Consider the following 26257-nt stretch of genomic DNA (forward strand, 5'->3'; position numbering starts at 1 on the left):
GCGGCAGCTGTGAAACACAGAATATATCATGGAGAGAAGTTGATAGAATTTTCTTTTTTTCTCGTCTTAAAAAAAACAACAACAGAATACAGTAGAACTGTTTAATAATTATGGTGCTGGAGGACAGGCTTAACTTCATATTATAGAATATGTTGTATCCGGCTCCTGCTGTAAGTGTTTGGTTTGAGTGGGACGTGATTGGCCCAGAGAATATCAGGTTTCATATAACAGTGAATGATACTTTTTACAATAATGGGTCTGGAGAGGATGACCATATCATTTTTCTTTGAATCTGTAACAGTTTGGAGAGTGAAATGGGGTGCTATTAATAATATCCTTGGGTGTACGGTTCTGTGTTTAAAGAAGTCAAAAACAGCGCCGGTCCTTCTTGAATGTAGGGTATCTGGCTGAAGAGGCAGCACAGAAACCTCCACCAGGTTGAATAATGGTGTGTGCTCGTGAAGGGACCAGCCTCCCTGCCCCTTTTCTTCCTGTTTCCTTCCTGATATCATATGTATAGTAGTATATATTCGCTTATTTCCTTAGTGACCCTTTTCCTTTCTAGAATGTAAAGTCCACAACAGAAGGGATTTTTCTCTTTTTTGTTCACTGCTGTATTTCTAGTGCCTGGAGTAGTACCTGGCACATAGTAGGTGTTCAGTCGATATTTGTGGAGTGAAAGAATGAATGAGGTAAAAGTAAACAGAGAACCCCTGGGCTGCGTTTAGGACTTTTATGGGCCCTTTGGGGATGGGTTTGGATTTGACTCCACCGAGAGGTGGCGGGAACGAGATAGTAGCACAGATAAAGACAAGGAGGAACCAACGAGGTACACGCTGTTGGTGTAGAAATCAAACCAGTGAGCTCTCAGTTTTACTTCTTCAACTCCCAAATGATGTCCCCTTGCCCCCCCACCCCCATCCTTACTCACGTGGCCTGGGCAAGACCCAAGGAGGAGGTGTCGGCAGAAGGCTGGCCACCACACACATTGCTCTTGGTACTGGCGTTCAAACAGCTGAGTGAAAATAGCCCTCCTCAGGAACGTGTGGGCAGCCGTGAACGCCCCACTATTGCAGGGATTAACTTGCAGTTTATGGGTCGTCTAGGCCTCTTAGCCCCTCTTTTCCTGCACTCCCATTCCAGCGGGTTCACCAGCTGTTTTTAACTCCTTTGGAGGTTGGATGACGTAAGAAATCAGTATGTTAATCTCTGCGACTTCAGGAATCATCGCTGAGTTAGAGAGGCCCCGGGAGCAAGGGGAATGGGTGTTACCTCTGCCCAAATGCAGTCCAGTCTGAAGCAAAGAGGGGACGTAGGCAGTACCCATGTGGCTTGCTGGGGAGGCACAGGTGGCCCTCTGTCTGTCCCCGTGCCTTGAAATTCCACCTTTCAGTTCCCTCCTGTGGGCTCAGAGGCTCTTTTTTTTTTTGTCATCGTTAAAATGCCTCTGCTCTTCGGAAGAGGCACATCCTAAGGCCACTTGCAGCTCACACGTGAAGGGCTCTAGCTGGGTTTAAGGCTCCATGGGAATGGAAGTGTGATGAAACGTGGAAGGCCTCTGGTGGATGAGAAGGGAGAGGAGACCGGGAGCCTGGGGAGGAGGTGGGACCAAGTTCATGTCCTTCACAGTTTTCCTCGAGGGACAGTCCTGAGATGGGGGAGGGTGTCCCCTCCATGGTAACAGAGCTAACAGTCCCAGGAGGCTCAGACAAAAAGGATCCATGGCAACTCGTGGATGAGGGTGTGTTTCAGGCCTGCTTTCAGCATGGCATCCTTATGGAAACAAACACCAGTCTTTTGGGGGATCTGGGGGTGGAGATGTGTGTGTGTGTGTGTGTGTATAGTTTTCATAGTTTCAAATTTTGAAATATTTCACAAACATTTCAAGCATACAGAAAATAATGCAACAGACACCCACCAGTGTATCTACCACTTTGCTTTAACGGATGTCTCAGAGTATCAGTGTCCTAATTTTTTTAAACAACATCTTATTTTAGAATAGTTTGAGATTTACAGGAAAGTTACAGACAGTACAGTTATATATTCCCACACCCAGTCTTCTCTCTTACGAACACCTCACATTAGCATAGTATACTTGTCACAATTATGAACCAAACTGATAAGTAACTAAAGTTCATACTTTATTCAGATTTCCTTAGTGTTTACCTAATGTCCTTTTTTCTGTTCCAGAATCCCATCTAAGATACCACATTACATTTGGCCATTATGTCATTTCCTAGAGCCATTATGTCACTCTGGCTGTATGTAAATGTAAGGCTGTATAATTATTGTGTGGGTGAGTCCTCCGTCTTCATGCCCCTCTCTTCCTAATAACAGAGGTCTTTTTCAGAAGCCACCATTTCCTGTTTACTTCTGCTCCAGAAGCTCCTCACAGATGAACTGTTTTACAACCCCAAAGTATCAGTTTTCTGACACCCAGATTTATCAGTGCTGGCTAGAATCCAGAGGACTGATAACTAGCTACGGAGAGAATAGCCCTGCCCAGGTCACTGTCACGATTCCATTTGTGCCGCTCTTCAGTGGCTCCTGTGATTGGAGGGCAGTGGGAAGGGTTGACAAGAATTCCTCCTTCCTGTTTCTGGGAACCAGTAACCAGTACACTCGTGGGAAAACCTGGTGCACTGGGCATTTTCCTTATTCCTTACCTTTGTCTCTTAAGAAAGAAATCTCTTAACTGAGAGCAGTCGAAGAAAGAGTGCATTTTTTCTCTAAGAAATTCTAGTACAGCGTCTATTTGGGTGGCTATTAGAAGCTTGGATTTTAAACCACTGTATTTTTACAGCTGTCGAATCTAGTGCTTGAGTTGATTTCACAAGCAGCCACGGGTTTGTTTTCCGTCCGAAGTCTGCCACTGGTGCTCTGGGAAAACTTGATCTTGGGCCTATTTCTAGGAAACTGTTCTGTAATTTTTACTTACACGTTGATGCCGTCTATTGTTCTCGCTGGCCACACCTTAATCCTGCATGGGCATGATTCAGATACTTAAGCTGTGAAAATTAAAGGCTCCTGATGGAGTTGGGAGTCCAGAGGGGTGGTGTCCTTGGCCCTGGTCTGTGGCCAGCAGTCCCTTCCTGTGACGTTCCCCACAGTATTACAGCCCTTGGCCACACAGTCAGAGATGCCTGCAGCTGTCACGTGTTCCTATGTGCCGCCTAATCTAAGATTACTAGGCAGCTTCAGTCGTTTTTAGTGCAGTGGTTCTGGAAGCATTTGCATCACCTGGGAACTTGTTAGAATTGCATCTTCTCAGGGGTGACGCCCAACAGGCTTGAGCTGTAACAGGCCCTCCACCTGATTCGAATGCACATCCAGTGCGAAAAGCACTGTCAGTGTGGAACGCATGCTGACGCCCCTCCTATCTCTACCCCCACTTCTCCCGTCATTGAACAGCATTTTTTATTCATTCAATTAATATTCAGTGAGCAGGCACTGTGCTGGGTGCCAGGGCGGGGCTGGGTGCCAGGGGTGGGGGAATCAAGGGTGAGCCAGCCACAGTGCGTGTCCTCGGGGAGCTGGAATCAGCAGCCCTGGGTGCATATCAGAATCACCTGAAGAGCTTTTCAAAATCCAGGTGACTTCACTTAGTGGATCTTTCATCCCAGATCAATTAAATTGGAATCACCCAGGTGTAAACTAGTTTATAAAGCCCCCCCCCCCCAGTGAGAAACAGTGGCCTGATGGGAGAGAAGCCGGTCGGGCAGCTCCAGAGCGATGTGGTGTGAAGTTGGGGGTGAGTGGAGGGTGCCGTGGGAGCAGACGGGAGGGTTACTTTACCCAGGCTGCGGTGGGGATAGTGAAGGAGGGGACGTATCTGCAAAGTTTTCCTCAAAGTTTTATTTAAAAGAAGGTAACAACATGGTTTAAATATGGTTCCATGTGTGATTTCAGGACAAGTAGTAGAGGAGGATCTCAGGAGAGTTGCTTTCTCCTGCAGTGCGTGTAATTCATGCTCCCTGTGCGCGGCTTAACTCTCAATGGCAGCGGCAAAGGGCAGTCGGGGCCACACCCAGAGTGGACAGCCTGCCCTTTCATCTGTATGCCTTCAACGGAAACGCCTGTGCAGGCTTTGTCTTCTGGGCTGCTTGGACACCTAGAGCTCCCAGCCCGCTCCTAGCTGTTGCTAGAGGGGCAGCTCAGGAGCGTAACCCACACCCTTCACGGGTCTTCAGCGGCCATCCCATCAATAACAAAATGGCTTCCCAAGGATTTTGATCGATCTTTCCATGCTTTCAGAGAATTTTTTAAGAAGTAAAGATGTTTATATAATAGATAATTCCTTTTTCATGAGTCTCTCCATGATTCAGAAGGTCAGGTGGGGAGATTTAATATGAAATATTAGCTGTCTTTGCCAGTTGCTGTCCCCTGTTACCATGCTGTAAGCCCGAAATAGGAGCAACCTGTTTTCAATGACAGATCAAAATTTAGTGCGAGGTGGACAGTCCAGAATGAAGACTTTCTGACACAGTGAATGAAATACATACCAGTGCATTTCTGGTTGTGATTTAGCTGACCAAGTAGTTCAGTTATAATTATATTATTCTTACTCCTGGAGATCATTACTCTGAATGAAAAATGCTTCCGTGTCCAGACTATTAAGATGTGGATGGTGAACATTATTTAAAACAAAAAAAATTTTTTTCTTTCTGGACTGTTAAGCAGCTTTTTGAGCACGTGGAGGCTAGAAGATGGTTGTTAGCATTTAAAATTAAATGAAAACTTGGAAATATTTTTTGGTGTAAAAAATAAACTCGACTGTAAATTATTGTATGCTGCTTTCTGGTCCCTTAAGCCCCTTATAGTGTAATGGGGGGGACACGTCTAGTAAATATACAGTCGATGTAAATCTGAGGATATGACTATTATAAAAGGGAATTGAAGAGCAGGGCTGTGGGGAACAGGCCAGTGAGGTTTGTGTATCATTTATATGAAGGACATATCAGTGCTCTTGGGGATCGGAATACCTTTTAATGGTAAGTGTAGGTTTGATCTGATCTCTGGATCACTGTGTTGTTTTCCATTGGCAAATATTTCTCTGGGCCCTGATTACCGAGGTGTTAGAAGAACTTAAAACGTCCTCTCACCCTCGGGTTTAAAAGGCCAAGTGTTTATAAGGGACAAAGATGGTGTAAACATCTGGCAAACCGAATAGTGTTCTCATTAGGACACCTCCCTCCCTGCCTTTCATGTAAGAAAACCGAGGTTGATGTTTGTTGTGTTGAGAAACCCTTGAGTGAATCAGCATTTTCAAGAGACTCAGTATGAAATGAATGCTGTCTCCACCTTATCACCTCCACCTCTTCATGCAATACAGGGATGAAATAATTCTGTTGAGCAATGCATTTGAGGACCCAAAAGTTTAAACCGAGACTGCACTAGGAGTCATTGGAGTAAATCTGAAATGTAAACTTTCAAGAGACTGTAATTGAATAGATTTAACCTATATTTATGGAACGGAGAAATCTCTAGGTGATTGTCTTTTTTTCTCTTCTCTAAGGACCTTTCTTAAAGTCTGCAGGTCTCTTGTCTGTTGACTTGATTGATGAATATTTTTGCCCACTGAAATTGGCCATTAATTATTTCCTTGAGTTGCAGCAATAATTATATCTTTCAAGTAAAATGTAATTAGCATAATAAGCAGACAACACCCTGCCAGGTGATGCAGGATCGTTGGGGAGCTAGTTAGTCACTGCCAGAGGTAGCCGGGTTACCACGCGGTGGTAAGCAGCAGTTGTCTGGAGCTGACTCCCAGCACTTACATTTAGAAGAAATAGACTAGGTCACCCCAGAGTGGGAATTTTGATGAAGTAGCTCTATAGCCACCATTGTTAGAAAATACTGCCTCCTGGCATATACTTTTGATGTCATTTTGATAATGAAGAATCCTCTTACCTTTCACTCATTTACTGATCCTCTCAGTGATGACAGTTACGTGCCAGCCTCCGCGCTAAGTGCGGGGGACAAAGAGAAACCGGGCGCTGGCTTTGGAGAAGCTGAGTCTGCTGGGACATAAACATTTTAAAGCATAATTCATCCTTTTAATAGAGGTGTGTACTAGGGTGAGTTCTACGAAGTAGGTTCCTGGAGTGCTTTGGAGGGGAGGTACCCTTTGTAGTGGACTTTGGAGCATGAATCTGAGCGTGGCTATGGGAAGTGGGGAGGAGGTGTTCCAAGTTGGGGAAACAGCCTGTGTTACAAAGGCTTATCAGCAGAATACCTCTCTCTTTCTCTTCACCCTCTGATTTCCTACCGGTGCGTCCCATTGACTAAACCTGGCCAGAGAGTCTGGGTAAACTAGCTCAAGGCGCAGGGCAGGGCAGGGCAGGCAGTGGACCTGAAGAGGCAGACGGGATCATCAGAACAAAAGCTGTGGCATGTGAACGAGGTATGTGCAGAGGATGAGATGAAGTTAGGCATTGCATGAAGAGAACTAAGGAAGATGAGTCTGGAGCCAAATTGTAAAGGATCTTCTGTATTTTACCTAAGTCTTTTATCATATAAACAGTAGTCGTGTGTGGGGTGGGCTTATTAATGCATGATATTATTGATTTGTAATTTAGCAAGATTCACATTTTTAAAAAATCACCACTCTGGGTCATAAAATCAATTAAATGGGCTAGCCCAACATTTAAAAAAATGAAATAATATGTGCATTGCATACAGTGAAGTTGAGTAATGTTCTGTGAACCCTCTGTGTGGGAAGTGTACTGGTTACAATTTAAAATATGTATCATACCGTGGAAATGTTGGGAACACACTGAGCTAGGTCCTAGAGTGTGGAGGTGGATTGAAGGGGGGAAGAGAACGACAGGCAGCCTGGCTGTGTCTAGTCAGCAAAGAACATATCTATTTAAAAAGTATATGTTATCTCTGCATTCCTTTTTAAAGCCATGCCTTTTTTAATATCTTCGTGGTATTGAATCCATGTCTAGAGTATTAAGCCTCATCTCCAGTAAGCTGAGAAAATCCGTCAGCCTCTCTGCCTTCCATTTTCTGAAACTCAGCTGATAGTGATGTTTACCAAATCCCCAAAGTCTCCTGAGCCCCTCTGAGGAATCCGATGTCTTGTGCTTACTCTGATAATGCCTGTTTTACTCAGGCATTACGGGGAGTTTTGCATTTGGTTTGAATGTGTGATAAAATCGCTTCAGTGTGTTTTGGTTTATAAATCGAAAGGCTTTCCTTTTAGCTATAAAGCAAGTGAATTGATCACACCGTTTTTAGTTAGTCAGAATGGCTTAATAAACTCAGCTGAAAACCAGCCAGAAAGTTTTCTGTCTCCACTGGCAAGACACGTGACTCTTTGGAAGAGGAATTGGAGAGCTTTCTGATGAAGGTCCTTACTCTTGCAGGAGAAAAGTAACACCAGTGCATATGCATGTGCTCTCTAAGCTTCAGGGATGAAGGAAGATGAAGTCTCAGCCCTCTGTACCCGTAACTCAGGTCACTATTTCAGTGTATAGTTTAATCTTTCCCTTCCCCACACAGTGTTTGTTCAGGAGACTAACAAGTAGCTAATGTGGCTGCACTGGGCTGCTCCTGTTGGAGGGATAATAACTCCAAGGCCACTTTAGGTTGGCAGCCGGAGGTGGGGCCTTAGAGTTTATACTGGAATCGCTCAGTTCAAAGGTGATTCTTATCTCAGGCTCGTGGGGTGGTGTGCACTATCGTTATGGTCATTTCATAGGTAAGGAAACTAACGTGCTTAAAGCTGTAAGTTGCAACTAGTTCGTACGAGGACTAGAACCCATATCTTCTGGATCCAGATCTGGTGTTCTTTTAGATCACTCACCCAGAGGAGAAATTGACTAGGAGATGCAGATAAATAACCGTTTAAGCCTGTGTCCCAGGTTCTGGTTTTCATCAGAATTTGTCCGTGTTTTCTGTCCCAGTGCTTCCAAAGCATTCCAGTGCTTTATCCACGAAGCAGTGTTTTAGTGAGAAAAAAATCAAGAACAGGCCAGTTTGCCATTTAGTTTGAGAGCATTGCTATTGAATAGTGTGGCAGAACTAGGTGGTGGTCAGGGTCAAATAGCTGCACTTGGAAGTCATACCTGGATCTGAGGTCTTATCTCCGAGCTGTGTGATCTGGACCTTTTCTGAGCCTTACGTTTTCCTTTGAGAAAGGGATGGGGGAGGTACCTCCCCAGCAGGGTTTTCATGAGGATTACACATAGAAAGCAGCTTATTCTGCATGGCCTCATAGTAGGCACTTAGTAATGGTAATTCTATTTTTGTTGTCAGTTATCATTGCTACTTAAGAACAGTTGATTGTTCACAAATGTGGTCTGACAATGTAAACAGTAAATGCTTTCAGACCTGACTACCTACAGTAATAATAACAGGTATGATTTATTAAGTATTTCATGTATCAGCCACTACGCTCTGTATGGCTTGTCTCTTTTAATCCTCATAATAACCTCATAATGTGTAGGAACTGTGAATCACTGTCTTTTATATCAGAAAACTGAGACTTAGGCTGAGAAACTTACTCAAGTCACAGAGTTAAGTAGCAGACTGTGCCCATGAATATTATATTGCCTGTCTAAAGAAATTAAAGCCTTGGAGAGAAAAAAAAAAAAACAAACCCAGAAAGTCTAGAGTTGCTTCCCAGAAGTTCTCCCATAGAAGCCAAGAATGCCAGGAGCCATCTGCCAGGTGCCAGGGCCTTCCCAGACGCCCAAATTCACACCATCAGCAAGAGTGATCTGAGGACAGCCCAGCATGTGACCCTCCTCATTAGCAAGTAGAATGAGTGCACAACCCACACAGAACGGGGAGGAATAAATCCCCGAAAACTGCATAACCTTTGTGGCCCGTGAGTCTGCACACCCTGTTCCCGCATGCTATCTGGGCACGGTGATGCCATGAGGCATCCCAGAGCCCGCCGGGCAGAGCTTCGCGTATCAGCCCTCCACCCCAGTGAACTGTAACTGATTTGTGCCCTTGTGTTTGATGGCTGTTAGGCAGAACAGTCAGGTCACTCCACTTCCAGATGTTCAGCTATTTCTTTTTTCTTTTTAAAGCAATGATTCTGCCTCCCTGGGAGGCAAGAAGTAATGAGGGTGACTCCTTTTGCCAAATCCTTAACTGGCTTCCAAAATGCAAAATGAATATGCTTGGTTATGAGCTGATTTCTAAGTGAGGTGAATAATAACAGCAAGGAAAACCACACTGGTTGGGGCCAATCTGAATGACAGAAAATTCTGAGCCATGGAAGACTTCGAGGGATGCAGTCTTACCATTTTAGGGACATACTGTGAAGAAAATCGGTGACCAAAAGGAAAAGGTTGGCGGGGGCGGGGGGGGGGGCATGTCCCAGTAAGAGGTCTTTGTCAGAGCACCCTTACTGAGTGGATGAAAATTGCGCACGATTCAAGGGTCGCTGGTATTTGGTTGTTTGTGATTTGCTTTTAAAGATACATGAAGACGCTAATGGTCTACATAGTCATTAAGCTTAGCACTTTCTCTATAGAAAGCAAAAAGCTGGGGCGGGGGGATGGGGGTGGTGAAGACCTGAGCCTCAAGTGAAGTCTGAATTCAGAGGTTTTACTAGATGTTGGATTTATTTATAAAGCTTTTAAATGACTTTCAATAAATCATTTCCGGTTTTACAATTGTCTTTTTAGCTTGGGGAAAAATGCAAACTGGTTTAATGACTTTCCGAACCAGATCTTCATCCCTCTTCTGGTTGCATGTTAGAATCTTTGGAGATGGGTCTTAGGCCTCAGAATTTTTTTACAGCTACCCAGGTGATACTAGTGAGCAGTTCTGGTTGAGAAGCGCTGGTCTCTAGGTATTTGGCGGCATAGAAATGACTGAAACCAAATGAGACAAACTTGCTTATAGGACCCATTGGCCTCACGTCTTCGAACTCAGAACACGGGTTTCTTCTCTGCTTGGAAAGGCCTGTTCCAAGTGGCTTACCTCTGTGTCTACTCCTGCCATTTCTTTAAGTCTTTCCAAGTACTTAAATCACAAAACATATGCAAGCAAGGAGTGATATCTACACTTTGGCAGAAAATCAGATATTTTTTAAACCAGATCATTTTTATTACAGATCACTGTAAGTCAGATCCTCCAGAGTCTGGACTACTTGAGAACTGGGACCTTTGAAGGATGGGGGAGGGGCCTTCAGTGCCTAGCACACAGTACTTGACATATATTTGGCCTCCTGTATGTTAATTATTTTAATCTTGATTTTGTGTTGTCCTGATTGGGGCTTACTTCCATATCCACTTTTTCTTCTCTAGAATCCAAGCTTGCCCTAAATTTATATTTTGGTCAAGGGATAGCAAAGGAAATTTCTTTAGGTGAAGATTGGAGAGATGTCACACTGCATGGAGGTTTCAGGTGAATGAAATCCATGGTGTCAGAGCTGCCCTTTAAAGAAAAAAAAAAATTTGGCAGGTGGGGGTGGAATGGGTTACAGGGAAAAAAAGAGGAACAAATGGGAACAGATCTGCATTAATAAATATTCAGACTGAGTCCCACTCTTATGTCAGTGTTGTAGGTGGTGTTATTACATGTAGTACTGGGTGATGGAAGTTGTGCACACTCTCATTTTTCACTTTAATTGCTTGCCTGAAAAGATCCTGACAGCTTCAAAGGTTACTGCTGGTTGCATTGTTCATAACTCAGAAGTAATATGCATGTGCAATTTGCTTCATTATTGCCTGTTAATAACCAATTCTAGAGAAAGTCCTAAAGCCACCAAAGGAGCCATGCTCTGACACGATGGTTTCCTCCTCCTCTTTCTCCCATTCTTTAATTATCCCAGGTTAAGAGTGATCCACAGATGGTGTGGTGATGTGTGTGTGATTTTACTCTTATTTTCTTTCCATGAGCTGGCATATTAAATTGTTAAAGAGAATTTTTTTAAGAATCTGAAAAAACAAAGCAAGACATCAGATTAGAACTTTGAGTCCAACAAAATAAACCAGCATTCCAGTTGTTTCATGCGTCTGTTAAGATCTGGTTTGGTTTCATGCAACTGAAAAACCCTACATAACACATGCCTTAAGTGGAAGAGTTTATTTCTTTCACTTTCAAGAAGTCTGGAGGTGTTCAGGTTCAGAGTGGTGTGGGTCTTCATGGGATCAGGGATTCAGGCTTCTATCGTGTTGCTCAGCCATGTATGACTTCTGTAGATTATATCATATCCAAAGTAGATGCAGGAGGGAAAAATAACCACAAGCAAAGGCACATGACTTTGAAGAGGCTTCCCAGAAGCCTTACATCCTATTGGCCAGGCCTTCTTCACAGGGCTACACCTGGCTCAAGGAATGCTGGGAAATGTAGTCTTTATACCAGACAGCCATATTCCTAAGCATTATGGGGGAAGAAGGGGAAAATGACTACCCAATGGTAGCCAGCAATCTCACTACATTATGTGAATGATGAGTTCTTAGATCATCTACGCATCATTATGCCACTGACTATAAAATGGAGATAATCCACAACAGTACAGAGTTTGATTTCAAAACATTCTACGGGCTAAAGAACCGACTAGTAGCCACACCTAACACATTGCTTATTTAATCCTCATTTCAGCGCTCACTCAAAAGTACTATCCTTATCAGAATTTTACAGATGAAAAAAAAACTAAGACATAAAGAAGTCATACAGCTAGTATGGAACAGAGGCAGTTTGACTGGTGTGGAGTTGCATTTAATCCTTAGCATCACCAAGAAGTGGGAGCAGGGATTCCAATGGGAGGGTGATTACAGCAGTGAGCCTTAGAGTCTTGGGTACCAAATCAGTTAAAACACTAAACTCGGGGTCCGTTTTGACTCAGTTCTCTTTTTGTCCCAATCTTTTATATTCACTCCCTTGTGAAATTTGCCTATTACTTGGTTTCAAATGCAGTACAACCTCTGGCTTTTCTTTATCCCTGCTGGGATTTTATTAGGCCTACTAGGTCCTCAGTCAGTACTTCCTAATGAATTGGCTGAGTTATATGATAACCAAGTGTTGACTCAGAGTGGTCGGGTTTTTGCTGTATCGTCGTTTTGTTTTGAGGGACATGGTCTGGTTCCAGTGCCTGCTGGAACGTGGCATTATGGTGGGAATCTACAGCGCTGCAGTCCCTATCTGTGTCCTGAGTCCTTTATCTCTTCTTCCTTTGAGTCTTCTTGGTTCTGCAAAATGTCTTACCACACATCAGAAGCAGACCTCCTTTTCTTGCCTGTCAAACCCTTTTCACTTTCTAGTGTCTTCCTTACTTTTGGTAATGAGGCCCTCAGATCTGTAACACAAGAAAAACAGTGTATTTCCATTTCTACTTTCACCAAATCTTATATTTCTTTTTTTTTCCCTTATATTTCTTTATTCCAGCTTTTTCCCCCATTCTCCCCACCACCACCAGTTATTTTTCTAAAACATGGACCGTATCAGTTTACTCCTTCTGAGGCTCTCCATTGTTCACGGAGTTAAGTCCAAACTCTTGGAGAACATTTCAAGCCTTCCAGAACGTGGGCCTGATCTGCATTGTGGGACTCTTCGTGCAGAGTTCCAGCCACACTGGCTTTCTTGCCCCTGTCTCTGCTAATGCTCAGACCGTTTTCTATTCTGATTCACCGTTTTCTCACCTTTTCTGACTAGAGATTTAGTTCAAAGCTCATGTAAAATTTCCTTTCCAGAAGTTTCTCTGATTCGCCCAGAGAAGCCTGTTTTGTTTCTACAGCAGCTAGTGTAGTCCTCTAGGTTGGCACAGATCTGTCTGTCTTGGATTATTAACTGTGACTTGTGTTGTCTTTCTCGCTCAGTTGTGAATCTGCTGACTTAGAATTTCCCTTTTGCAACTAGTGCATGACAAGAGTGCAGTGTGTCTTTCTTGAAATGAACTCAGTATCTTTGTCTCCATGAAGAAAGTCTGAGCTCTTGTAAGTCCAAACAACGTCTTGTATCTTCTGTAGCCTCCTAACCAGCCGTTTGATTTAGACGGCGGAAAATAACAGAGATGATCATCTAGAAGCAATAGCTCCATCCTCGTGATATTCATAGAGCTCTAACACAGGGTTTCTCAACATCTGCATCATTGGCATCTTCGGCCAAGTAATTCTTTTGTTGGGGCTGGGGGGTACTGTCCTGTGTGCGCACTGTAGGATGTGTAGCAGCATCCCTGGCCTCTACCCACTAGATGCCAGTAGCATCCTCCTTCCAGTTGTCTCTAGATATTGGCAAACATCCTGATGGGCTGGGGGTGGGGGGCAAAATCGCCCACAGTTCAGAGCAACTGTTTTAAAGTATCTCTATAATTATTTTATAACTAATGAATATCGGCTCTGCAGCCCACATTTCCCCACAGACTTCTCACCTGCGCTTTCTGTTTCAAACTTCATGCCATTTTCAGATCCCTAACCTCACCTATGAACCACTGCCTATGCCTAAGTCCCTTCCTTCAAAACCCAACTCAGTTCCTATTCATCAGTAAATCCTTCCCAGATTAGCCCTTTCTGCCCCTCTCTCTCGTTATTCTGAATTTTGCATCATTTTCTATCCTTCTGCACATCTGTGCTTACTGGTATATATTTTTCTTATACGTGTCTCTGTACTGGCAGTCACTTACACTTGGGTCTGTTTTCCTCTCCTGTCCGTCTGACTCTCCTAGTTGAAGAGTCTGAGCTGAATGCTTATCTTTATGTCTTTTGTGTTATGCATGCCTAGGGCATTCATTTATTTGTTCAGCATATGTTCACTGATTATTTACGAAGCACTGGACTTAGGGTTTGTGGCTTCTAAAATCTGGTCCCTTAAGGAGCTTCCATTTTGGTGGGGTGTTAAGACAGATTGGCAGATGTGTGGCATAACACATGGTAGAGGTAGTGCATAGGCCAGTGCCTTGGAAGATGGGTAGAATTTCCTTGGGCAAACAATTTTAGGCAGAAGGAGTTGAAGGTCTCTTTTCATGAACAGCCACTGCCCTTCCATCCTTGCAGAGAGGACGTCGAGAGCCTCTTTTTCCCTGCCGTCTCTTTTGTCACTTACCTTCACCCACCAGCAGCTCTCTTTTCTTCCAGATACGTGCTTTTAGGCTCTTCCCATGGGCAGCGGTGACATAGAAGCTCCTTTACGGTCTTTTGTATCACATGCTACTTGGATCCATCATCAGGTTCATTTCTGGGGAAAGCAGACACGTCCATTTGTGTGTACATGCACACATGCCTGTAAGATCAAATGGGACTAAGTTTTGGCCTTATTCCTGTTTGGAAGAATTTTATTGTTGTGTAACCCCAGCACCCCAGTCTTCAGGGTCACTATATACAGATGTACAGGTTGTGCACTGCACAAGCATACCAGGCAGCCACGATGGACTCTGACAGTCTCTCTTGTCCCAGGTAACAAGGTAGAGAATTTGGCTGAAGAGTGCAGACTGAGAGTGTCATACATATAAGGCTACACATCTTATACTTGGGGAAAAATAGCTACGACTCTCAAGCAGTCATCAATGACCCTAGGAGTTTGATGGATTAGTGAAGAGTTAGAAAGCATCCTGGTCAGAACTGTCTATTTCTAATAACTTTGACCCTCTGGTCATGCCGGAAACTGAAAAGGCTGCAGTATGCTGTGTTTGTTTATAAATCAGCCTCCTAGAACATTGTCCAAACGGTTCTTGGTTGAATGACGTTTATTCATTCACTTGTGGAGGAAAACTCAGGCTGCAAATGGGAACATAAATGCTTTCCTAATAGATGGCGTTATTGTACTGCACAATGTCCCCGACTTTTAGATACTTAACTCATAAAGTTTACAGCACCACTTAACTGCATCTGGATTTCACATTGAATTTGGAAAGGCAAGAATCTCACTGTAATTTGCACTGACTGCCCTGTAATGGAAATTATGGCTTGGGAAAAGTTTCAAATGACGTGTCTATAAACGAAGGAAAAGTTGATCCATTCAAAGGCCAGTTATGTGCAATTGTAGGATTTTTTATTTTTATTTTTGAAAGGACCATTGCTGGCAAGAAATATTTATTTCAGCAGCTGAAGTAAACTAACTGTGAATTAAAAGTTGTCAGTTCATCAAAACTCAGTCCTAAAAGCGGAGTGAAAGTTGCAACAGAACTTTGCTGGGCTTTTAAGAAAGCTATAAAGATTGTATGGAGGCCAGTGTTGCAACTGGTTGGTAGCAATGAGTTGACTTCAGAGGATGCGCATTAAATGGTCAAAATGCTGGCCTAATGGGACTCGGGACGCAGGGCTTCTGGTCCTAGCCCTGCTGTTAACTGGGTGTGTGTAAATAGGCATGTCACTTAACTTTCAAAGCCTCGATTTGTCTGCTCCTTTGCTCCTGTCTCCCACCATTTATTTGTTTTGGTATATCTTCCTTTCACGTTCAAGACTTTCCCTCAAATGTCTAATGGTCACCCCTTGACTGTTCTTGGCTCCTATTTAAGACACCGAGGCAATAAAAACCTGATGGGAGGCTCTGGATAGAGGCATGGATGGAGCTCGTTGACCATAGACTTATCTGCAGGGAAATCACTTAATCAAGGAATTGCCAGATGTCGGCATCTGGTGATCTCGTCTCTGCGCCCACTTAGCTTAATCAGAGAGGAATCCTCCCGCCTGCCTGCCAGTGTTCTTGGGACAGTGAAGTAGGTATATTTCCACTCTAATCCCCTTGTTTTCAGCCATGTGTTCTCCCCACTCCCCCTCTATCTTCGCTGTGCTTGGTTTCCTGGTTCAGTGTCTCTAGATAATCAACCTTTTAAACAATTCTCCTGTTTTCAGCCCTGAACCTTCCCTTCCTTGCCTTTTGCAACACCTGGCCCCTCCAAGTCCAGGGCCTCTCGGGGCTAGAAGCATGGGCCAGGAGGGGAACCCAGTGGGTTCCCCTCCTGGCCCGTGCATCTCCCCCACTGCAGGCACTTGAGACTATAGCTTCCTCTACTCTTCTGAGTCACTTGTCACTCCTGTATGAATTTTCCATCTTCCAAAACACTGGTCCAAACCACTTGTCTCCCCTTTTTTTCTATCCCTGGAGAGGTTTTCCTTCCTTTATTTCTTCCTTTCGTGGGGCCTTGGATGGTGAAGGAATAAAACGCCTTTGATCAATCTGCCATGTTTGACCCCACATCTTCCATTTTCTCATCATAAAATTAGTGTATCCATTTAATAATGACAGTGCATTTCCTACGTGCCTGCCCCTGAGCTGAGTGCTGGAGAGAGGAAAGAAATTGAGATGATTCACCTCTGAGAAACGTGGGAAGGGGAAAGGATGTGCCCAGCGTCTGCCTCTATGGTGACACAAGTGCGGGGACAGTGCTGGGGATGAGGCGATGCAGAGAAGGGAGGAGGGATGCACGCGCTCAGCCAGGGATGTTGTGGAAGGCTCTGCTGAATAAACTAAAACTCTGTGATTTTGTGAGTTCAGCTGTTGGGGGGAAGACTGAGAACAGACTGTGCCCATTAATTATTACCAAGTGAGTCCACAGAAAAGTGGTGTTTCCATCCCAGACTTTCAGTATCCCTCATCTGGCTGGGTGGGCCTTTTCCTCTCCAGGATCTTCCGGGGCTGCCTTCCCACTCACGTCATCTCAGGCCTCCCACTGTTGCCCTCCACACAGAGCAAAGAGCCCAGCATTTGGAGGATATAGAATTTGAAGAAGGCCTTCTTGGGCAGGGGCGGCGTGATATCCTGTCTCCCCCTCACTGCTGCCTCCCAGCCTTCAAATAGCTCGTTGCTGATAGAGGCCTCATTAGTCTTGTTGAGAGGTAGTATGGCTGGTTTCTGACATTCCTAAATTGGAAATGAATACAGGCATATAAATCCCAGCGATGTAGACTAGCTGAAGCACAGCCAGAGCCCATGAGCTCCTCAGTTAAGCTTCTGTTAACCCAGCAAACAACCTTGATAGAGTTTTCCTGGAAGCTTGAAGATAGCGCTACAAAAGACTCAACGTAGCTCCCAAATCCGGGCACTTGGTGGACATTGGTTCCCAACACTAGAGACAGCAGAGCTGATGAACACAGGCCTCCCTGATTGAACAAGGTGTGCTGTTTGCCCTCCTTTCATCATGTTTAACTCTAGTTCCTATCCAGAAGGGTCTGAAGACTGTCCTTTCCTTATTTCTGCCGTGTGCTTGGCTTTTCTCTTAACTACTTGAGAAGTCATGGGAGCTGGTGCTGTGACATTGAGCCTTTTGCCATTTAATTGACTCTATAAAACCACAGGGCAGTAGGACCAGATGAGCTACAGCAAGCTTCCATTCTGTGTCTCGTCCTTACTGTAGAACTGTGTGTTCAAGCTATTACCCTGAACTAGGAATGGTAGAGGAAGCACATTGCTGTCTACTGTGGAGGGTGCTATGTTTTAGAAACTTTGAAGTTGATAGGTTTTTATTGCTTGGGTATCTTAAAATACATTTTCATATTTGAATTCCTTTATCTTCAGTCAGCCTGAAATCTGTGAGTGTGCCAGGGGTGATATGAGACAGAAAACAGTCAACTCTTAGTGGGTTTTTTTTGGCTGTGCCCTGCCCTGCTGAGAAATTTTAGGTTCATCTTCCTGTCCCTTCTTGATATAAGAGTGGTAGAGCGTTGCTGTATGGGGCTGTAGGTAGCCGCAGTATGGGATGCTTTACTTTCTTGCCAGTTGCCAGTTTAAGGAACATCGTGTGGCTATGAAAAATTCAAGCGTTTCTATCCCACAGACCATTGACTGAGGTGGATTTTATCTCTGGGCAATGGTAGCCAACATTCCAGGTTCACCTTTTTTTTAGTATATGTGCTGCCGAAGCGAGCACACCAGGTTCACCTTTTGATCAGTGCCATCAACAAGCCAGAGAAATATCGGGAGATTGTGCAGTATGGCCACTGCACTTCATATCACATTTCTTATTGTAGCGACTTGTGCAAAAACTGTCTCGGTGGTGTGGCACGTGGCTTAAAGAAGTTCTTCTTGTTGTAGTCAGTAATTTCCAATGAACAGTGTTACCCTCTCCAGTTCATTCTGCTAATGACGTTCCATCTTCATGAGGAGGACGTCATCGTCCTGCTGTGAACACCCGAGGCCCTTGTCACTCCAGTCCTCTCCTGGAGAGTTTTTAGCATCAGACAGTTACTTTTTGGTCAGGGAGGGAGAAATAATGAAGGCGGCTATTATACTTCTACTGAATGCGAAGTGCTCCACAGTATAATTAAATCCATAAAATGGTGAGTCATGATCATTGCACGCCAGTCAGCCAGGAAGCGGGTGACGGAGCTGATGTCTATTCGCGACCAGCCCTGATGCTTTTCCTCTGGTAGCACTTGTGCAGGCTTCTCCTGATTTGTGGGCACCACGTACCTAATTTCGTTTTAAGAACACGAAGCTTTCGTGGATGCTCTAAAGGTTGCCCAAGGAAACATTTCATCTGAAAGAGATGTCTCAGGCCTGGTGGACATGTGTCTGGAAGTTCTACTTTCTTGTCAGTTACCGGGGTCTGCATTCTAGAAAAACAGGAGAATCCTGCCTGAGGTGCTTCCAGATGGTTTTGTTGTTGTTGTTGTTATGGAAAGGCATTTGGAAGCTTCTGGAAGTCCATGTCACCACTCATAATTTGAGGGTATGTGAGCATAAATCTAGCCTAGGTTATGGAAGATGGTGGAACAAAGAAAACAGTGTTTCTGGAGGCCAGGGATCTATCAATACAAACAGCCTCAGGTGCATATGTAAGCATCATAGGAGGCAGAGGAAATGCTGAGTTACTGATCTATTCTCACTTGCGCTGCCAAAACCTCGAGACCCAATGTGATGGAGCCATTCAGAGAACCTTTGTCTCTTGTTTCAGAATTTGGCTTTCATGGCTTGCGATGGCAACGACCCAGGAAGCAGGATTTCTGAATAGTGTGTCCCTGAAATTCTTGGCATAGGAAAAATAATAAAGTGAACGTGAGATTCTTAACTATAACACCAATAAAACAATCGCCACTACTGTCCAGTTTTAGTTTGGGAGTGGAAAGCATTGTAAATTGATTTTGATGCTGTCATTTTTTGCCACCTGTGCTCTATGCCACTGTGTCTGTACCCCCTACCCCCATCACCTGTTAACGCACTTTGGAGTTAGCATGGGTATCTTACATCCACCATGGGCAGTAAACACTTCCTGTACCAAGGTGCTTGAAACAATATCTGTCATTACATCAAAGAAGGTGTTATTGCCAAGTGCAGCTGGAAGAGTTCTAATAATGAGATGGTTTTAAACGAGGTTGTAATAAAATCTGTGTGAAATGTCTGAACCTTTTTCTAAGAAAACAAAAATGTGTTCACGTTTCTTTATAGTCTTACTATAGAAACATTGTTTTTGCATATACTTAGCACAATCATTTCTCTACATGAGAAGTTTGAATATATTTCTAGTTGTTACAAGTGCATTTTTTGGTGCTGTGTTGGAGAAGCACTGTTAGGGAAGTTTGCTCTGGTGTTGAATTCTCTCTCTTCAAGGGGGGAAAAACCCTCTGATGAATGTGGTGTTTGTGGATTCTGAACCAGCATGAGAATTTCTGATTGAGAGTCTAGAAAAGTTATAATAAACATACAGTTAAGAAGGACAAGAGTTGCCCTCTAGAATGTGAATCCAAACCCAGAAAAGTATGCAGTGAATAAGAACAATACTCAGTAGATTTTCAGATTGATGAAGCTTTCCAATGGCAACTAACTTGTTCCAGCATTGAAGTGAGCATAATTAACAGAGCCTTTCTTTCTTAGGCCGATTAACCACCAAAAACCATGCCAACATTGTAACTGTAAGCAGTGAAAACCAATATTTATGAGGGCGATTGTGCAAGAGTTTGTGTGACAGATGGACATTTTATCACTGTTGATGTTTGGAATTCTCTTGAAAAGTAATGCAATATCTTGTTATTTATGAATGAATGAACAAATGATGGTGCTTTGCTGACTGAGTTGTCTTTAAAAAGCGGTCTACTAAATTAATCTTTTTCTCCATTTAGCCTCTGTTACTTTAGGTTAGGTAGCCACATATATTCTGATGTGAAAGCTGAAAAATCATAATTGTGTTTTTATTTCAGATACGGATCCACGTGTTTTAGAAAAACAAGAATTACAGCAGCCAACCTATGTTGCCCTCAGTTACATCAATAGGTAAGCCATTTTCAGAATTTATAGCAACCTCATATCTGCCACATGTTTATTTTTTAAATGTATCTTTTTAACGGGGTAGGAAAAATGTTTTCAGTCTTCAGTTATTTATAGGAGATTATTTAAAATCAACTTCTATATGGAATTTTCTTGTTTCTGTGATGGGGAGAGGCAGGTTGTAGTTCTCTGTTCATAAGGCCGAAACATGACTGATTTATAAGCTCATGCTGGAAGTAGTTTGCGTGCAGAGTTGGAATATACTCTTTTGACTTCATAGGGCAGTTTGGAGATGAATGGATTTATGTTTGAGTGAAACTTTTAAACCCTGGGGTGAAGAGGTGCTTTATGAATTCAGAACATTGTTGGAATATCAGAATATATCAGGATATAACAAACTGAAATCATTTAATGTCAAAGTTACTTAGTAGCAGTTCACCTTTTAGTAAAAACATTCTCAACCGACCCCATCTGTGTGGAGTCACACGAGTTTTTCCTGAAACTGAACGTGCGAGCACGACCTTAGAGAACAGTTTAGAACTTAATATATCGGGTCTAAAAGAGGACTTGTTGTTTCATCCAACTTAAATAATTAAGGAGACAGGGATTTTTGAAGAGAACCTGAAATCAACTGATGTCAGGAAAACACCCGCCCCCCACATGAGAAAAAGACAAAGGAAAAGCGGAACTAGTTTTCAATGGGAATGAAAAATTCTCGGCTCGTAATTCAGTGCTTGAATTTCTATTGACTGTCCCCTTTTTATATAAGGCAAAGAGTGTTTCTGGTTTCTTGGTACTAGAGCTGAGGTTCAGGATCTGAGGTGGAAAGCTGGGAATGAATGATCTGTGCTGTTTCATTTTAATGACTTTTCAGAAAATTTACTTAAATCTTGTCTAGAGAAGGCTTTGAATTGGAGTCACTGTGCTCAGCTTCAAGTTCTTTTATGAAGCATGTTTTTTAAAGGATTCATTAATATAAACATCTATTTGCATATCTTCTTTGGGTTTCCTACCTATAAGCCTTTCCTGGAAGCGAGATAAAATATCTAGTTTTTCATTAACCATAATTTTGGGGCTGTTTTAAGTAGAACACCTTCAAAATCACATCCAGTACAAATAAAGATGTATGTGCTTATCTGGATTTCTCACAAAACCTGTGTTGTTTCCCGAGTTTAGCACAGGTTTTGAAAAGTCTTTAAGTATACATTAGAATTATGTGAAAGAGATGTATGTGAATTAGCCTAGTAACATTGAGGAATAGGATAAATAGTCTTATAGATCAATTATGGTATTGAATAGGACTTTTTAATAGTGTGGCTATTGTATTTTTGGTAAAATATGTTACCTATGTATATACAAACGCGTGTATTACTAAGCCTTATTCTAATGAGAGTCCGTGAGATTTTCACATTCATTCTTCCTGTGTGTATTGTCAGCCATGTTGGCAACAGGGATCTACTAATTACACAGACATTACACTCACTAAAGAAAGAACTATTCTGCCAGGTGTGATTTGGGACTCTAGTGAAGCTGAAGTATAGGGACAAGGGCCACAGACAAAAAACCCACCAGAGAACTTGAATCAAGTGTGATAGTTTAGTATAAACTGTGCAGTAGGATGTGCTTCAACCCTGGAGAGTCAGGGTGTAATCAGTGAGTGTGGACTTTCTGAGATGAGTCTTCTGGAAGAAAACGAGCATTTAAAAAAATAACCTTTTATTATTATAGCCGTATATTGTAGAAAATATAATCCAAAAAAAAATTGTTTTTTATTAAAACATCACATTCCCACCACCCAGCTATCACTACTGGTAATACCTTAACACACATTTTTCAGATCACTTTTAAAAAATACTATATAATAGCAACTGTACTTCAATAATTAGTTAATAAATACATACATACATATATACATACGTACAAAACAATATAATTTTTAACCCAAAGCTGTACATACTCTTTTGCAGCCTGCTCAGTTGTGTCACTGATCTCTACTTTTTCAGTACATTTGCATCTAATCTAATACCCTTATCATATGCAGGTTTCCCCAGGTGATCTAAACAAGTCCATTACTGCTGTTTGTCTAACCCAGTATCCAATCCAGAACATCATATTGCACCTGGATGTTTTGCCCCCCAAGTTTCTTTTAATCTGGCACAGCGACTTGTTGAGGAGGTGGGCCAGCGTCCCACAGAATACATCCGCCTTCTGGGTTTCCTTTAGGTTTTCTCCAAGAGGCCATTTGGCAGGTTCCTCTGTGTCCTTTATTTGCTATAAGCTGGAAGTTAGATCTGGAGAAGATGTGTCTTGAACTGGACATATTGTATTCAGAGGTCTGAGACAATAAAGAATTCGCCATATCATGTCCTAGCTGGTAGAGAAGCAGACGTATGTAGGGGATTGAGATGTTTATTCGTGATCTTTGAGTCAAGAGAAGGACTGTGTATGGAAGGTTGCCCAGGTTACTAACAGCCCTTCTCACTCGGGATCCCTCTGTGGATGGTGCTGCATACATAACAGGACTGAACACATGGTAGACACTCTAGATATTGGTGTGTAGGTGATAAATAAACACCTGGTAGGTGGAAAAGAGAGCTGAGCAATGGAGAGCTGAGCAATGGAGAGCTGCAAGGAGGAAGCCAAGTCTGGCCATAGGGGAAAAAAATGCTAAAAGGAGTCTTAAGGGGACTGGATACACTAAAACTCCTAGAGGAAAACATAGGCAGAACACTCTTTGACATAAATTGCAGCAATATATTTTTGGACCCGTCTCCTAGAGTAATAGAAATAAAAACAAAAATAAACAAATGGGACCCAATTAAATTTAAAACCTTTTGCACAGCAAAGGAAACCACGAACAGAATGAAACAACAACCTATGGAATGGGAGAAAATATTTGCAAACTATGCGACCAAGAAGGGATTAATTTCCAAAATATACAAACAGTTCATACAGCTTAATATCAAAAATCCAAACAACACAATCAAAAAATGGGCAGAAGATCTAAATAAACATTTCTCCAAAGAAGACATACAGATGGCTAACAGGCACATGAAAAGATGCTCAGTATCGCTAATTATTAGAGAAATGCAAATCAAAACTACAATGAGGTATCACCTCACACCAGTCACAGTGGCCATCATCGAAAAGTCTATAAATAATAAATGCTGGAGAGGGTGTGGAGAAAAGGGGACCCTCCTACCCTGTTGGTGGGAATGTAAATTGATGCACCCACTATGTACAACAGTATGGAGGTTCCCTAAAAACTAAAACTAGGGTTACCATATGATCCAGCAATCCCACTCCTGGGCATTTATCTGGAGAAAACTCTAATTCAAACTCTAATTCAAAAAGATACATGCACCCCAATGCTCAGAGCAGAGCTATTTATAATAGCCAAGCCATGGAAGCAACCTAAATGTCCCTCAATTACTACTCAGAATATTAGCTGTAAAAAATAAGGGCCTCCCTGGTGGCGCAGTGGTTGAGAATCCGTCTGCCGATGCAGGGGACACGGGTTTGTGCCCCGGTCTGGGAGGATCCCACATGCCGCGGAGCGGCTGGGCCTGTGAGCCATGGCCGCTGAGCCTGCGCGTCCGGAGCCTGTGCTCTGCAACGGGAGAGGCCACAACAGTGAGAGGCCCGTGTACCGCAAAAAAAATAAAAGTAAAATAATGCCAGCAACATGGATGAACCTAGAGATTATCATATTAAGTGAAATAAGTCAGGCAGAGAAAGACATATCATATAATATCACTTATATGTAGCTTCTTTAAAAAATGATACAAGTGAACTTATTTATAGAACAGAAATAGACTCACAGACATAGAAAACAAACTTATGGTTACCAAAGGGGCAAGAGGGGGAAGGGATAAATTAGGAGTTTGGGATTAACATATACACACTATTATATATAAAATATAATAAATAAACAACAAGGTCCTACTGTATAGTATAGGGAACTATATTCAATATCTTGTAATAACCTATAATGGAAAAGAATCTGAAAAAGAACATATTTATATGTATAACTGAATCACTTTGCTGTACACCTGAAACTAGCACAACTTTGTGAATCAACTATACTTCAATTAAAAAAGAAAAGAAAAAAAATTGGGATAAAAAGGAGTCTTAAGGGCCTTTGATCCAGAAGGGAAACATATTGAAATTCACATGAAGCCAGTAAACATGCAAGAAGAGAGTAATCAAGGTTAGATAATAAAAGAAAGTCAGCTAGATGGCAATATCCTGAATACTGCAGAAAAGAGTACTATTCAAAAAAAAATTGAACAAATAAGGTTTTTTTTTTTCCCCTTAAACCTCAGGGGGAAATAAAATCTTAACTTTGCTGAGCAGTGAAGACAGGAAAAGAATTAATATTTTTCTGCTCATATATCTGTTTATGCAACTCTGATATTCTTTTGGGCACCTCAAAATTGAGTTGAAACTTTCTTTGGCAATAACACTGACTGAAATTGCGGAGTTAGGGTACTTAAAATGGAGCTAGCTTTTTGGATTAAAAAAAAAAAGAACCGCGTGGAAATCGGAGAGCCTTTATTTATACCTATTTTAAATTGCTTTACTCTCTTGAACATAATGTGTTGAACAACCTTTAATTCCTTTAAAAGCGCATCTGTTACAACACCTGAGCAAATTTTAAAATAAAAATAGTTTAGTGAGAAAGAGGGAGATTGAATGAATTAGTGAGGGTTGAAGGAGTAGTTCCAGGGGAAAAAAGATAGATATGGATTCTAAGGATAGGAAGTTCTGTTGATTTTGTGACGTTAGAAACAATGACAAGTTCATGTAATAGGAAATTTAATTGCTTAGTTTGTATAATATTTATACACCTGGCAAAAAGGTATAAAGGGCAAGAAGAAAAGCTAGATTTTGGATAGAGGAGACAATATAGAAGAAATAATACTGAGAGAGCAAACATAACTCTTTTTATGTCTTGAGCTCTATGCTAAGCATTTTTCACATTACTTATTTCATTTAATCTTCACAGTGACCACATAAAAGAAGTACTGTGATGATCTTCATTTTACAGGTTCAGAAGTTGAGACTCAGAGACATTAAGTAACTTGCCCTAGGTCCCCGGCTGGTAGGAAGTGGAGTATTGGGTTCAGACCTGCACAGTTCGGCTCCAGAACCTGTGTTTCTAATCGCTCTACAGGCTGCCTTGTTGGGATATCAGAGAGTAAAGTACCAGCTTAGAAAAAGTAAGAGGAGAATGTGGAAAACTAATGATGAAAAAATCGGGTAGGACAGCTGGGCAGAGGGGATGCAGAAGGACATAAAGATGAGAGTAATTACTGTGCTGTAGATAATTGGAGGGTAACAACCTAATAAAATTAAACAGTAGGAGACAGCAGAAGCAAAAAAATTGCTATGAGAAAGGTGACCAGGAGCTCCTAAGTGATGTATTGCTGCAAGGAAACTGGCTTGAGCGTGCAGGGCACAACCTAGCATAGCAGGCTTCAGCTAGAGTGGGGAAGGATGTCCACCACCACCTCTCACCAGTAGGCAGGTGATAGGTGCGCTGCGGGGTGAAGTCAGGCATCTCCTTAGAAAGGTTGATGAGAAGCGCTGGGCTGCATCTGGGTATTTCCTTCAAGTTATTGTTATATAGTCCAGGTAGCTGCCTCGAGGTGACAAGATAGCTTATTAATAACTTGTGACTCCCCAGAAATGGGTAATTGGGATAACTTAAAGACACGATAATAGACATGACTATAGCTGTTAATTACACTATTTTCTTTACAAAATATGTTTGTATTAAAATAATTGAATTTTCCAAATTAACTTTTAATTTTTTAAATGTGTATATAATTTTGGTGTAAACTATAAAGGAATATCATGACTAGGCACAAATGGGTACCTTCTTGCACTCAATTCTTGTCATTTACTACCTAATAAACATGTAATATTCTCTCATTCCTAAACTACAGCTCTACTAGAATTCTCTTTGTAAGACTCCCTGCACCACTTGGCATAATAGTAGTTAGGTATGACCTCCTCTAAAAATGAATTTGCTTAGTGTTTGCTATTAAACAGCAAATTCTAGTCCCTAGAATAGTAATTCCAATGGATGTTTGCCAGCTCACCTCTCCCTCTCTCCCTCTCTCCCTCTCTCCCTCTCTCCCTCTCTCCC

General features: G+C 42.4%; 1 protein-coding gene across 3 annotated transcripts in view; it reads left to right on the top strand.

Annotated features, from left to right (window-relative positions):
- Positions 1-26257, top strand: part of JAZF1 (JAZF zinc finger 1) — a 337745-nt gene that overhangs the window by 166006 nt on the left and 145482 nt on the right. For 2 of the 3 annotated variants that reach the window (XM_027102319.1, XM_027102320.1), the window contains exon 2: positions 20037-20109. In XM_027102319.1, the coding sequence (XP_026958120.1) occupies positions 20037-20109 (73 nt within the window). Of the gene's footprint in view, positions 1-6441; positions 6477-20036; positions 20110-26257 lie in introns of those variants that run through there. The other variant, XM_027102321.1, reaches the window with a different exon arrangement.

This window comes from Aethalodelphis obliquidens, unplaced genomic scaffold (genome assembly GCF_003676395.1).
Source record: "Aethalodelphis obliquidens isolate GAN/ISIS:26980383/991018 unplaced genomic scaffold, ASM367639v1 scaffold5, whole genome shotgun sequence".
In the NCBI taxonomy this organism is placed as follows: domain Eukaryota; kingdom Metazoa; phylum Chordata; class Mammalia; order Artiodactyla; family Delphinidae; genus Aethalodelphis; species Aethalodelphis obliquidens.